The 12880-nt window shown below is 52.5% G+C and overlaps 4 protein-coding genes across 6 annotated transcripts in view; 2 read left to right on the top strand and 2 right to left on the bottom strand.

Moving 5' to 3' along the window:
• Positions 1-1243: 1243 nt before the first annotated feature.
• Positions 1244-3021, bottom strand: LOC135330458 (trafficking protein particle complex subunit 4). The gene is made up of 5 exons (XM_064524117.1): positions 2789-3021; positions 2525-2699; positions 2343-2446; positions 2104-2230; positions 1244-1691 (listed from the first exon to the last, which is right to left on the bottom strand). The coding sequence occupies exons 1-5, from the start codon at positions 2961-2963 to the stop codon at positions 1613-1615; spliced, it is 660 nt and encodes a 219-aa protein (XP_064380187.1). The 5' UTR covers positions 2964-3021; the 3' UTR covers positions 1244-1612.
• Positions 3007-5245, top strand: LOC135330457 (small ribosomal subunit protein eS25). Its single transcript, XM_064524116.1, has 5 exons — positions 3007-3147; positions 3373-3468; positions 3965-4148; positions 4686-4784; positions 5181-5245. The coding sequence occupies exons 1-4, from the start codon at positions 3145-3147 to the stop codon at positions 4778-4780; spliced, it is 378 nt and encodes a 125-aa protein (XP_064380186.1). The 5' UTR covers positions 3007-3144; the 3' UTR covers positions 4781-4784; positions 5181-5245.
• A 674-nt stretch (positions 5246-5919) lies between these two features.
• On the bottom strand, positions 5920-9820 carry LOC135330456 (centrosomal AT-AC splicing factor-like). 2 transcript variants are annotated; one of them, XR_010392459.1, is made up of 11 exons: positions 9660-9820; positions 9409-9575; positions 9239-9337; positions 9103-9169; positions 8969-9031; positions 8726-8790; positions 8154-8259; positions 7666-7696; positions 7170-7259; positions 6829-7057; positions 5920-6403 (listed from the first exon to the last, which is right to left on the bottom strand). XR_010392459.1 is itself a non-coding variant. In XM_064524115.1 (11 exons), the coding sequence occupies exons 1-11, from the start codon at positions 9774-9776 to the stop codon at positions 6358-6360; spliced, it is 984 nt and encodes a 327-aa protein (XP_064380185.1). In that variant the 5' UTR covers positions 9777-9819; the 3' UTR covers positions 5920-6357. The 2 variants fall into 2 exon arrangements, 1 of the variants encoding a protein (XP_064380185.1); XM_064524115.1 differs by having other exon boundaries at positions 6925-7057; positions 9660-9819.
• Positions 9821-10786: 966 nt separating this feature from the next.
• The window catches only part of LOC135330454 (B-cell CLL/lymphoma 9-like protein), a 100146-nt gene continuing 98052 nt past the window's right edge, over positions 10787-12880 (top strand). For both annotated transcript variants that reach the window (XM_064524113.1, XM_064524111.1), the window contains exons 1-2: positions 10787-10893; positions 12248-12461. The gene's annotated coding sequence lies outside the window, so the exon portion shown is untranslated. The remainder of the gene's footprint in view (positions 10894-12247; positions 12462-12880) is intronic.

Here is a 12880-nt window from a genome sequence, read left to right as displayed (position 1 = left end):
ATCTTACTGTACTTCCTTTTCACAGCACTGTTCGTGAAGTAAGCAGGTTTCGCAGCCTGAGCTACTAAACTGAAAGTACTGTAAACTGACTGGCTTCAGGTGCTGCTGCCACAGTCAGTTTTGCCTCGCTGTTGGTCTTAACCATTAACTGGCAGTTCAGCCTCACTGCTCAGGGGCCCTGAAGGGAGCCTTTGCTACTTCCATTCAGCCCTCCTAGCTGCTCCAAGTGCAGCTGTCTTAGTTTATTTAGGTATGAGCTCCCTGCTATCTCTCTGCCCTGGAACAGCGGCAGATGAGTGAGTAACGATTACTGGAGTGTTGCTTTTTAGCTGACGCAGAGCAGTGTCCTGTTAGCTTTACCCAGGATTAGCTGGTACAAGCTAGGGTGGCGTTTTGCTCTGCATGTGCTGTAGATCACTGCGCATGCTGCTGTGACATGGTTCTCTCTGCAGCACTTAGAAATAGGCAAGCTTCCCGGAAATTCCTGGCGCTTCAGGGTAAAGCATTTAGTTAGAGGAGCACCATCTGTCGAACTGCTCCTGCCCGGTGTGATCTGCACGCACCGTGTTAATGATTTGCAAGGTGGGCAGCTGCTGCCAAGTCAGCTTGCAGCGAGCAGCCTGCAGATCAACCAGGAAAACTGACACAGCAGCAGGGATTGCAGCAGCAACTGCCACAGGCCCACATCTTCTGCAGCTGGGTTTCATAACCTGGTATTTCTAGCATTGGCTTGCATTTTTCAGTAAAAGACATGTAGTCTGGGATGTTTGAAGTCAAAAGCTGGATCTCAGTTTGGGCTGTCTCTGAGAGAAGGCCTTGATAAAGCTACTGCTGACAGTAAGCAGCTTTAGTAGTCAAACCCAGCTCTCTTTGCAATAAGTAGCCTCAGGTTTTTAATCGGGATTTTGTTGAATATTCTTGTATTTCTCCAGAAGGATTTATTGATTTAGGCTCCTGGAAGAAGGAAGTTCAACTCATGAACAACCTCTACACAGGTACTTTGCTGAACGGATTAGATGCACGAGTAGATAGCCCTAATGAAGACAATGGACATAAATTGCATTTTGTACGTAATTGTAAGATCTACCACCTATGAAATAAAAATGAAGCAGTATCAGAAGAGCTCTGGTTGTCCTATGGAGAATGGTGAAAGCAGGACCATCCAAAATGGATTATTCTCCCGAGGCACTGTCAGGGAGCTACTGCAAATTTACCCCGACAACAGAAAACAAATAGCCATCCACCTCTTTAAGGAATGTTTATCATTTCTACATAAAGAACCTTTGCAAAACCATAAGTTAGAGCTATACAGGAAAAATACATATGTACAATTATGAAGCAAAACATGACTACAGTAAGGCCACAGAACTGCATCTTATCTTTCTTCATTTAGGAATTGCAAAGCTGCAATAACAGAATAAGCTTCTGTGGCCCAAGGTAAACAGTAGTAACAAGTCTGTTTAAGGTAAATGTCACACAAAGGATATATGAAGCATGTTTTGGGAGGATGCAGTTCCTGCTGTGGAGGATCGAACTCTGGGAGAGGCCGGGTGAGGAAGAGAGATGCTCCGTCCTTTAGGGAAGGGAGTTCGTGCAGGAGGCAAAAGTTGTTCTATGATCCAGGCCCAAACGGTCCAGCTTTTTCTGCTACCTCCAAAGCAAGTTTCAAGTTCTGATCAAACAATTCGCATCTGAAACATTCAGAAAATCAGATTGAGATGACTTCACCTGCAGAACAGGCTAACAAAGACAGGACCTATACATCCTTCGGCTCTCCATCCTTCAAGGAGAGATTTCCTGAGTCAAGAGGCAGCGACTTGACAGCTCTTAAGTATTAAAGCCCCTTGTATGGGCTCTAGGGTTATGATAGGGTTGGAGGGGTCATACCAAGGAAAAGCACCTCCCATTTTTCCAAGAGAGCAGTACTGGAACAATTTTTAAGCGTCAGTGTCCTGCACCTGCAGCAGTGTGCTGTGTTCTCCCCTTCTGTGACCGCTGTATCATCTTAGTTACTTGAGAGCTGTCAGCATTTGTTACTGCACGGGCAAAAACCGAAGCGATGTTGAGGCTATGTTTCATACTGAATATGGGCTTCTTCCTTACCTGATTGGCATTTCCAGTGAGTAGAAAGGATTCTTCAGAGCAAAGTCAGAATAAATCTCATAGATCTTGCGCAAGAGGGAATCTATCCCAGCTTGTCTCGGATCGGCAAGTACCACGAACTTGATCCCTAGAGTCACAGGGGCACAAGCGTGAGGATACAGGTGACAGCTGCAGCGAGGCAGAGGTGCCTTTCGGGTGGGAGTGTTTCCCTAGGATGGGGAGGGGTGACGGCCAGGTACCTGTCAGGGTCTGGAAGCAGTGCAGCTTGAAGGTGTCGGTCTCCAGCATCTCGATCCCGGAGCTCCCCAGCTCAGGGGACAGCTGCGACCCGATGGCGAAGAGCCTGCAGGGAGACAGCCCTCAGCGGTGCCCGCTCCCCTGGCGCTGCCCCTCCCGCCCTGGCGCGGCTGGCCCCGCTTACGAGTGGAACATGGAAGCCAGCATGAGCTTCTCGTTGGAGGAGAGCCGGTGGCGGCCGAAGCGGATGGACACCGGGTAGTTGGCGGCGTTGCCCAGGAACTCCAGCACGTCCTTCCCGTCCGCCGTGTAGCGCCCGTTCACCTCGGCCCCGTTGATGGCCAGCACGGCGTGGCCCACTGCGGGGACAGCGCGGCGGTGAGCAAGGCCCGGACCCCCGGCCTCCCTCCGACACGCCCTCCCTCCGTCCCCCGGCGGCGGGGCGCACCGCGGATGCCGTCGCGCTGGCCGAAGGCGACGACGACGCGCTCGTCGTGCAGGCGCAGCACCAGGTCCAGCGGGAAGCTGAAGGTCTTCTCGGCGTCGGCGCGCGGCGCGTAGTGGTCCAGCTGGTAGATGAGGCCGCCGGCCTTGTTCACCACGTACACGCTGAAGATGGCCATGGCGCCGCCGGCCCCGCGGAAGTGACGCCCGCCCGCCCCGGAAGTGGCGCCGCCGGGCCCGCGGAAGTGACGCCCGCCCGCCCCGGAAGTTCCGCCGCCGCACGGGGTTTCTCGTGCTGCTCGTGCGCGGCGCTTCCTTTCTCAGCCGACATCTTGGAGGGGCAGCATCCGCCGCCGCACCATGGTGAGCGCGCGGCCGTGCCCCGAGCGGGACGGCACCCTGCGGGGGGCTGGGGCTGCCCCGGGGCTGCGGCGGTCCCCGGGCGGGCGGGCGGGCGGGCGGCGGGCCGGGACCACCCCGGCGCTGAGGCGACCCCCGGGCGGGCGGGCCGGGGCCACCCCGGCGCTGAGGTGATTATCCCCGGGGGCGGGCGGCCGTGCCCTGCTGACTGACCCGCCCCCCCTGCAGCCGCCTAAAGACGACAAGAAGAAGAAGGACGCGGGCAAGTCCGCCAAGAAGGACAAGGACCCCGTCAACAAGTCCGGCGGCAAAGCTAAGAAGAAGGTAGGAGCCCGCGGGGCTCGGCGGGGGGTGAAGCCGGCGGGGGGCCCAGCCCCACCGGTGCCCGGCACGCAGCCTCCTGGGTGGGCAGCAGGGCTGGGGACCGCGCCCTGGCCAGAGTGAAGGGGTGCGACAGCCCGACTGCTCTACGGAGGCTCTTGGGGCACAAGGGATTCTAAGCAAGCGGCCTGGCTGGGTGCTCCACGTGTTGTGGCAGCAGGGGGGCTATCACATTATCAGAGGAGCTGTTTCTTCATCTGTCAGTAAATTGCAGGTAACAGCCTGAAACAGCAATAAAAGGCTTTGCTCCTTTTCTTGAGTAATCAGTAGCTGCTATCTGATATGTGTAAATTTGCAGAGACCATCTTGTGCATCTGCTCAGTCGTCCAATCTGATGTGATATGGGGAGATTTGATGGTGCGGGTCTTAGCACACACCAAAACTTAACTGTTTTTTCTTGCATAGAAGATGGCTTAACGTTTTTCCTCTTTTCAAGTAGAAGTGGTCCAAGGGAAAAGTTAGAGACAAGTTGAACAACCTTGTCTTGTTCGATAAGGCCACCTATGACAAACTGTGTAAAGAAGTACCTAACTACAAGCTCATCACACCTGCAGTTGTCTCAGAAAGACTGAAGATTCGGGGTTCTCTGGCTAGAGCTGCTCTTCAGGAACTGCTTAGCAAAGGTAAATACTCAAAATTGTGGAAAAACATCAGGCTGCTGAAATTAAGCTTTTTTTTTTTTCTTTACTTGCTTAGAGGATTTCTTGCTGCATCCGAAGTGCACAAATTGGCATGTTTTTGAAAAAGTCACAACACTTAGCCTCTGCTCCCTACCTTGAAGCACTTTTGAAATAAAAGCTGTGTTGTATTTAGTGGCATTGCTATAGTAGGCAAGTACTGCCAAAAGGCCAGGCTGCAATTCAACTGCTGCTGGACTCGAGCAATAGCCTTGTACAAGTACGCCTACCAGGCCACCTCCCGGACAGTATCCAAGTATTGTTAACTCCGGGACTTCTGTGTTCTAGACAGAGCCTTGGACAGGCTGTCGGGTTGATACCGGATGTTTAAGTGTCTCTAATAGTAGGTATTAGGTATCTTAGTATCTTCTGTTGCACACTGTCAGATCTGCCACGTGGGGACACAAGCCATGGCCTGTGGGAACGCAGCATCCTCAGTGTCCTCCAGTATATGCACACTCAAATCATTGTCTCTTCTTACAGGTTTGATCAAGCTCGTGTCCAAGCACCGAGCCCAAGTGATCTACACCAGAAACACAAAAGGTGGAGATGCGCCTGCTGCTGGGGAGGATGCATAGGAAGGTGAGGCGACAGGCTGCACTGGGGTGTTGGGTTTTGCTTTGTCAGTGGCCAGCAAACTGCTAGGTACGGTAACAGCAGGATTTGCTGATCCAGTGTTCTCTGAATCGGCCAGCTCTCCCACCTGTTCAGAGAACACTGCTCATGCTGAGTGGCTTCCTAGATGGTGCTACTGGAAACATCAGTTCTGAGAATTAAAAAGCAACTTGCTATTCCCCTGTTGCCTGCGCACTGGGGAAAGCATAGTGTGCTCTTCGGTCCCCATGGGCTGCTGGGTATGCGGGCCTGTGTCCTACCTGCTGTCAGAAAGGCGCTCCGAAAGAGTTCTCATTCAGAGGCTATCAGATCGTTTGCTTTGTGTTGAAATAGCTGTCTGATTTGGTACTTCTTACTTTGCAGGTTCTCCAGCGATCTCTTCAACAATCTATCATATGTAGACACGCCAAATAAAATTGTTGAAATAACTTTTTTGCTTCTTTTTCAAGAATGTGTATGTTTCATTATTGATGTATTCGTTATTATGTATCCCACTGATAGTGGATTCCTGCTATAGGTCACAGGTATCTTCCTGTACCAGCCAGTTTTTTGTCAAGCTTTTAGCATTCATACATTGTTAGGAATGTGCTGTAGGCATTCTTTTATATTGTAAAATTGGAAGGAACTTTAACATCAGTAGGTGCTAAAATAATATAAACTGTATTCAGTTTTTCTAGTGGGGAAAAAAAAAGTAAACTTTGGGTTTCTTGCATTCTAGATGGTGAAGGTGTTAGTGGGAGTATTTATGATTATTCATTTAAACTCCATCTAAACAAGCAGTGCCCTCACATTTCAGTGTACACAAGGAAACAGCATCTGTCAGGTCAGTATCAGGTAGGCAAGTACAGGTAAGCAGCTCTAAATAAGGCTGTAAGTATGTTGTTTAAATTAAGATGAAAAGCTGACTATAGGGACGGTTTTTAAAGCCTCCTTTCTTCTGTGGAGTACTGATTATGATCACCTTAATGGTGAGGTAGAACTAGACTCTTTTCTCTAAAGGTTATGTTTCGAAGCATTGGAAGTAATACAGCATGGCATCAGTTGCCCTGAGTGCTGCCTCTGCCTCTAAAACAAGTTTCTATTGGCCTATTAACACAGGTAATTTTTTAAAAAAAGTTTATTTCTCACAAGTTTATTTAAAGAGATGCCATATTGTACAGCAATGTAGGACACTGGCACCACATGGTGTATAAGCCAGACTTCCTGATAAAGACAGAAAAGCAAATAGGAGACCTCCCTTGCTGGAAGGTTTTGCCTTTGTGTAATTTATGACTTGAAACAGCAGTACCTGGATGCATATTACATGCCCGTTACAGGGGGAACAAATCTACTGCAACATCCCTTTGCAGAGTAGCCTTCAGCAAAACTGCTCGGCCCATAGGGTTATCCTTTGGCCAGCCTGCCCTCCAGGGAAATGAACGCGACTAGGTGGATACATAGGGCCAAACCTGGCAGCAGCAGCAATGACACAGCTGCAGCTACCTACGGTCCACCTTTTCACAAGGGTCGGAGCTTGGTCTCTTTGGTGCTCTTTTTCTGATCACCTTTTTTTCTTCTTTTCCCCCGATTCAGCTCTAAATTGATGCCTGAAAAAGAAAGCATAGATAAAAGAATGCAACAGCCTTTTCAAAGTGGTAATGAAAGCTGCCGTGCCTACCAAATAAAACAGTGGTATGCAAAGCATTTTAGAACAGAAGCGCTCCTCAATTAGTTCATTCAGTTACTTCAGTGAACTGCTTCCTAACAGTCTTTTCAGCTAGTTGACAGAAATTCTGAGTGGACTACGAGCTGCCAGCAGGACGAGTGTGTGTATAGGCACTAATATGCAGGTCCGACTCATTAGCCGCGCTCACCGAGGCAGGCACCTTTGTGTGTGGTATTTCTGCAGCAGCAGCGCTACTTTATCTCGCAAGTCACTTGCGCGATGTTCCAGGAACAGAATGATGCTCTGCCTGGGTTGAATACTGAGTGGAGTAACTCCTGTCTGCTGCGGTAAGACACGTCTCCTCACCGTTGCTGCTATCGCAGAACTCGCTCCTTTAGCAGTGTGTATAGAAGGACGCTGCACACCCTCAGTTCAGCATCCGTCTGCCATCCCGACGCTCACCTGGACTGCCACCTCCTGCCCTGGTTCCAAACCCGCCCAAAGGAAGGGAGCCAGCTGTCGCCTGTCTGAGAGGTATGGTCAAAGTTGGCACCGACACGATCTGCTGGGAGCTTTTTCAGCTTCTGCTTCTCCTCTAAAAAATAGTATTTTGCTTAGTGAAGGTTTGTCAGTCAAAATGCTTTTGCTCCTTTAGTGCAGCACTGGAGTGAACTTAAAGTTAACTGGAATGTAAGGGAGCCACTCACTCTCTTTGAGAAATTCCTCATATGATGGTCCAATTTGTTGTTGACTTCCAACCTCCTCATCTTCCTTTATTAGCCAGGGAGGTCTTGCTCCTAGAAGTCATAGGGAAAATGCATTTAGCTCCTGAAGTTACCTAAACGCATAAATTGAGATAGGAAAAAGTATCCCCTTCCCCTGAACCTGCAGCTCACCCTGCCAGGCAATCTGTCTGAACTCCATAAAGAAAGCAGCAGGCTTGCCTTGGTAAAAGCCATGATAGATCACACCCAAAACCACATACTCCTCACAGCAGTAGCACCTACACTTGAGAGCTCCAAAGGAGATCTCCTCATACAGAATGTTTTATTTTAGCATGTCAAAATATTAGCAAAAGATTTAGCACCTCTGGGTTACGCTGTGACTGTTTTAAAATTGCTTTAAATTCTGCCTGTTGTATTTGCAACCCAAGAGTTTTCAGTGGAATAGTAACAAGGTGAGTCAAGCAACAGGAGAGATTACCTGTGTGAATATTTCCTTTCTCTCCTGTTTCCTGTTATTAGAAACATAAGACACCCATTAGAAATTGATGCTTTTGAGGATATTTTTAAGAATGATGTTATGTGTAGTCTAGTACATGAGAGAGAAGAGATTGTGATAGATGGTGGGAAAAAACCCCCCAGGCTTCTAAGAGTAGAAATTCCAGTATCAAGTTCTTTTGCAAAAAGGCAGAGGGAGGCAGTTCTCTGCTTTTGTTAAGGAGTGTTTTTCGGAATGGTTTTCAGTGTGTTTTTAAGAATGTTTGCTTAGTGAGACAAAAGTTAACATGGCACAGCTAAAACTCTCAGCTAGTCATTTGCCTGAAACAGCGAAGTTGCCTTTTGCAGCAACCAAAATTCAGTGGGGAGACTGCAACCCCTTGTTTTGCTTTGTAACACATGCTAATGCCATTTGCATAGTTATTTAAATAATCATATTCACTAGCAAAATTAGGTAATGGTCATCCCTACCTGGTGGCCAATAAAAGTCAAAGGGTGGCCTGGTTCCATCCAATTCAAGTCAGGAGCTTCCTGCATCCCACTGGGGCCAGGCTGCTCTGCATCACCAGAGATGTCCCTTGGAATACAGGAGCCAAAAGAGTGCGAGAGGTGAGGGGCTCTGTCAAAGCTTGGCAGGTAACGGTTGTCTATAAGTTTCAAGAGCAGAGGTGAAGAGTGAACATGCCCGTGGTAGTACTGTATTTGCGGCCGGAGAGTTTGGCAGTAAGAAGGAAAAGGGGTAAGGTTCTCTGGGAATGATAACGTTGTTTACAGGGTGTCACGGTGCTTGCTGTTCGTGGCTGTTGGTGCTTACATACCTCTTCATAGGTGAGAGGGGAATCGCTCTGCAGAGAGGTGTCTTGCTGTGGTCTAGAAGAGTGTGGGTGTGAGGGGTCTGAATGAAGGGAAGATCTGGTGATGACAGTGTCGTCTCTAGCCACAGCAGAGGTGAGCAAGGAGCACTGCTGCCCAGGGTGGCCCAGTGTTTTGAGCAGTACAAAGCAGCAGCCGGGGAGGAGACTGGCAGCAGCGTAACCTCTTACCTGTCACGTCCTACGGTGCAATCGTAGACAGAAGGTCCGGCGCACAGCTGTGGCTCTGCCTGAGGCTGAGTTTGATTTAGGAAAAAGGAACAATATTTCTGGTGTCCCAGCAGAGCCCCCCACCCCGCGAGCGCCCGGGGTCGACGGGGGCGCGAGGGGCAGGCGCGGTGCGGCCCCCCGCGCGCGGCCGGGCAGGGGCGCAACCAGGGCTGGATACGGCTCAGCGGCGGGCGCGGCACCAACCTCGAGGGCGGCTCGCACCGTCTCCTGCCGCCGGCGCTCCGCGTCCCGGATGCGGGCCGCCATCTGCGGGGGACGGACACAGTGAGGGAGCGCCGGGGCCGCGCCGGGGCGGGCCGGGGCCGCGCGGCGCCCACCTGGCGGATGCTCTCGTCCTCCCGCTCCTCGTAGGCGTCCAGGGCCCGCGCCAGCGACTCGGTGAACCTGCCCGACAGCAGCAGCGGTGAGCGGCGGCGGGGGGGGGGGCCGCCCCCCCCCCCCCCCGGCACCTACCGCCCGTAGTCCTCGGCCGACACCAGGAAGCGCGGCCGCAGCGCCGCCTCGGCCCGGTTCTCCCGCCAGAAGCGCGCCGTCTCGCGGCGGTGCTCGGGCCTGCGCCGACACAGCCGTTAGCGCCGCCCGCCCCGGTGCCCCCCCCCCCCGCCCCGCGCCCCCGGTCCTACCCGGCCAGGTGCTGGAGCAGCGCGGCGTGCGGCACCGCCAGCCCGCCCCGCCGCCCGTCGCGCGGCACGTCGCGCCCGCAGCACAGGCACCACACGCGCCGCTCGGGCTCCGCCGCCTCGCAGCGCCGCACCGCCGCGCCGCCGATGGCCGCCCGCGCCGCCTCCACCTGCGGGCACACGGAGCCGCCATGCCGGGGCCGCGCCATGCCGGGGCCGCCCCCCACCCCCGCGCCGCCGCCCGCCGCGCTCACCTTGTCCTGCAGGCGGCCCAGCGCCTCCCGCAGGCGCTGCCGGTGCGTCGCGCTGTACAGGTGCCGCCGGCCGGCGAAGGAGGTGCGGCGGCACACGGCGCAGTAGTGCGGCGCCATCGCACCGCGCCGCGCAGGCGCCCGGGGGCGGGGCGGGGCGGGGCCGGGCCTGGCGCCGCTGCGCGCGACGCGGGCGGGAAGGGGCGGTGGCGTCGCGCCCGGTCGCCCGCGCGTGGCCCCGGCGAGGGCGGGGTGCTGAGGCGATGGGAGCTGCGGCGGCGCCCGGGGCGGCAGGGCCCGGTGCCCGCTGGAGCCGCGGTGCGAGGGCGGCGCAAGGCCAGCGCGGGCCTGCTGGTGCCACGCTGGAGGCCCCTCAGGTGCCCTGCAAAGGTCTCCCAGGCGCTGCCCGAGCGTGCGTGGCCGCTGCGTCCCTTGAGAGAGCCCCCTTCCCACCGCCGGTGCCTGGGCGTGCCTTTCCCGGTGCCCCGCGTGCCGCCGCCTCCGTGCGGGCGCTGCTGCCCAGAGGCCTGGGCAGGGTGGAGCTGAGAGCAGGCCTTGGCTTGCGAGGGCTTGCGCCTCAAGTGGGAAAGCCTTGCTTTCTGCCCCTGGAGACTGCTGCTTTTGTAGGAACTTTGTAGGAGCTTGTTCCTGCTCCGTACCAAGCGCTCAGCTCTGGAGACTCGGTTGGCACGTGTGCATTTCAACAGATTTAATACAGACTAGAAACGGTGGGGGGAGGAGGACGCTAACCGGACGTGTGGGAGTGGCACGCAGTGAAGTTCGGCCTCGCTGACTCTGCTGATGCCATCTTCCTTGAGGAAGGACTGGGATCGCTGAACGCCTTTAAGGAATAGCCACGCAAGCGAGTCACTGCACGTTTTGCTTCTGACATTGCACAAATAGCCGTGATGTTCTCTTTGAAGCACAGCAGTGTGTCTCTGAGGTATTGCAGGGTTTCTGTAAAGCACGGTCTTCGGCAGAAAGCTTATCACGGCTCTTTCAGAGCAGGGTTGCTACCTGGTGGCAATCTCACAAGCTTACAGTGCTTGCAGAGATCTGGTGAGTACATCCAGGGTTGTAGCCAATGAAGTTTGACGCCTTTTTTCCTCTTCTTCCTTCCGATCTGCATCCAGAATGAGATCTTGGTAAATACCTCTTATGCCAGCAGTCTGCAGATGAGTGGAGCAGCCTTCTTGCACAAGACGTTCTCTGGCCTCTTGACTCGAGGAGCGAGATGGTGAGTTGACTTGGCCTGGACCTAGAAATGGTAGCGGGCCTCTCCACAGAATATTGCGTGCCCAGTTAGCTTGTCATCTCTGTTCACAGGTATGAGCAGAGTAGAGGGATCTTATTGAGCCATGTACGAGCTACTGGGCTTTCACCATGCTCCTGCATGAACTAGAGTATTAGGGTCACATGTATGAATTTCTCTGTGGTGTCCACTCTGTGGATCCCCATACTTTTGATTAGGAAAACCTTCTGCTTCTCATGGTAGCAATATACTCTGAAAACATTGGACCAAACGGTATGTGGGATAATGGAAAACTCCTCCTGATAGTGAGGACTTTTAAATGACTGCTGGGCAAATCACAGTGTCACCGAAGTGCTCACAGTCTAGTCTGGCTTGACTAAAGCAGAATATCTAAACTGCGGTGCTAAGTGTATGAAAGTAACTTGATTAACTCAGTGTTGCCATCTAGTGAGGCCACATCTTCAAAAACAGTTCACCTGAAATCTGGTCCTGCTTATGCAGGATTTGCACATGGGACTAGCAACTGTCCCCCTCTGACTTCTTAAATCGGTCAGATGAAATTAGTGCCCAGCTGTGTAGACCCACCCTGCACAGTGGTTCGTCTGCCCTCTGCTAGAGGGGGAAGCTACCGTTCTACCGTATGCTTTCAGGCTTGAGCCTAGGGATCAAATAACTTTTAACGGATTGTCTGTTCTTTTATGCTCTTGTAGTCTTCTTAATAATGCTTTGTACAGCTTGTGTCATACCGTGAACTTGCCAATCATCTATTAAAATTCAGCTTTTTAAAGTAACCCTGAGCTTTTGTTTCCTGCCTTTATGCTGTTCTTGAAAAATGTAATCTTATATCCTTCTTTAGTTCCTTCCATCCAGAGTGTGCTTACTGGTAATGCTAAGTCCCTCACCCTTCACATAAAGGGACGCGATCCTCAGTTTCGGAGGCATGGCACTCAGGTGAAATGAGTCATCTGGCCAAACACAGGTTACTTCTGGCACAGTCAGGAGCTGCTACAAAAGCCTGGATTCTTAGCCTGGTGGGTGAGAGAGGACTTAAGAAGTGTCATACTCACATCAGACCTATTGTCCATTTAGCTGTATGCTGTCTTTTGAGCAGAGAATAGCAGACCTATAGGGCGTTCACAAAGGGATCTCTCTTCTGGTGCATTTTCAGCCTGTGCACAGGCAGTTCAGTTCTGAACTTCAGGGTATACCTAGCCTACTCTGCCCAGTGGATCTGGATGTCCTCTCTGTCCCCTGTCATCCTCTCGGGGTACTTCAGGTTTAGCACACAACTTCAGGACTTGCGCCAGGACTATGCCTGTTGTTTGTCCCCTGTCAACAGGATGCCCTGGCTCCTGCTCTACAGCTGAGGAAATGTGGCAGCGGTTGACACGCTGCTGTAGATAACTGGACTGATTCTGCTTCACCTCAAGCAGCTGTTGCAGAAGCCAGGAAGAAGGTACCAGAGATCTATTCTTCTTGAACACTAGACACCTGCTACCCGCCTGACTTCTGGCCTGGGGACCTGATCTACTTGCCTCTTGCTGGAGAAACAAGTAAGTCAATAACACAACAGCAAGCTCTCATTTTCTTCTGCTTTTTTTTCTTTCTTTGTCATGTCCTTCCTCTCCAAGGTAACTCTCTCCTGGCACTCTGTAGTACTCACTGATTTCCACTAATTGAGCATTGCTGTGTGGAGGGGTGCCAAGCACCTTGCAAAGCAACCTGTCCACCAGTTTTTATGTGGATCCTTGCCCGCTGCTTTTACAGCTGGGCAAACAAGTATAACAGCTTGGAATAATGTCTGTGAGGTAGTGACTCTTCTCACTCAGCCAGCTAATGCATCCTCTGCACGGCCTCTGACCTGTAGACCGAGAGCCTTTGTTAGATAACAGATCACCTTTCTCCTGCAGTTTAGTTCTCTGGACTGAAAGAAAATTACAGGAGACAACAGCGTGCGTGGAGGACTGAACGT

Source organism: Dromaius novaehollandiae, chromosome 21 (genome assembly GCF_036370855.1).
Source record: "Dromaius novaehollandiae isolate bDroNov1 chromosome 21, bDroNov1.hap1, whole genome shotgun sequence".
NCBI lineage: Eukaryota > Metazoa > Chordata > Aves > Casuariiformes > Dromaiidae > Dromaius > Dromaius novaehollandiae.
The sequence above is the reverse complement of the archived record's forward strand: the minus strand, read 5'-3'. Positions and strand labels throughout refer to the sequence as shown.

Excerpts from the sequence above, each read along its gene's own strand:
- LOC135330457 (XM_064524116.1), top strand. Across the intron at positions 3,469-3,964 it reads GCGGCAAAGCTAAGAAGAAG|AAGTGGTCCAAGGGAAAAGT; the intron begins GTAGGAGCCCGC and ends CTTTTCAAGTAG. Across the intron at positions 4,149-4,685 it reads TCAGGAACTGCTTAGCAAAG|GTTTGATCAAGCTCGTGTCC; the intron begins GTAAATACTCAA and ends CTCTTCTTACAG.
- LOC135330456 (XM_064524115.1), bottom strand. The coding sequence starts at position 9,776 with ATGGCGCCGCACTACTGCGCCGTGTGCCGCCGCACCTCCTTCGCCGGC. Across the intron at positions 8,260-8,725 it reads TGCACCGTAGGACGTGACAG|GGACATCTCTGGTGATGCAG; the intron begins GTAAGAGGTTAC and ends CTGTATTCCAAG. Across the intron at positions 6,404-6,924 it reads GGCAGGAGGTGGCAGTCCAG|GCATCAATTTAGAGCTGAAT; the intron begins GTGAGCGTCGGG and ends TTTCTTTTTCAG.
- LOC135330458 (XM_064524117.1), bottom strand. The coding sequence starts at position 2,963 with ATGGCCATCTTCAGCGTGTACGTGGTGAACAAGGCCGGCGGCCTCATC. Across the intron at positions 2,700-2,788 it reads CCAGCGCGACGGCATCCGCG|TGGGCCACGCCGTGCTGGCC; the intron begins GTGCGCCCCGCC and ends CTGTCCCCGCAG. Across the intron at positions 2,231-2,342 it reads CTGCTTCCAGACCCTGACAG|GGATCAAGTTCGTGGTACTT; the intron begins GTACCTGGCCGT and ends CTGTGACTCTAG.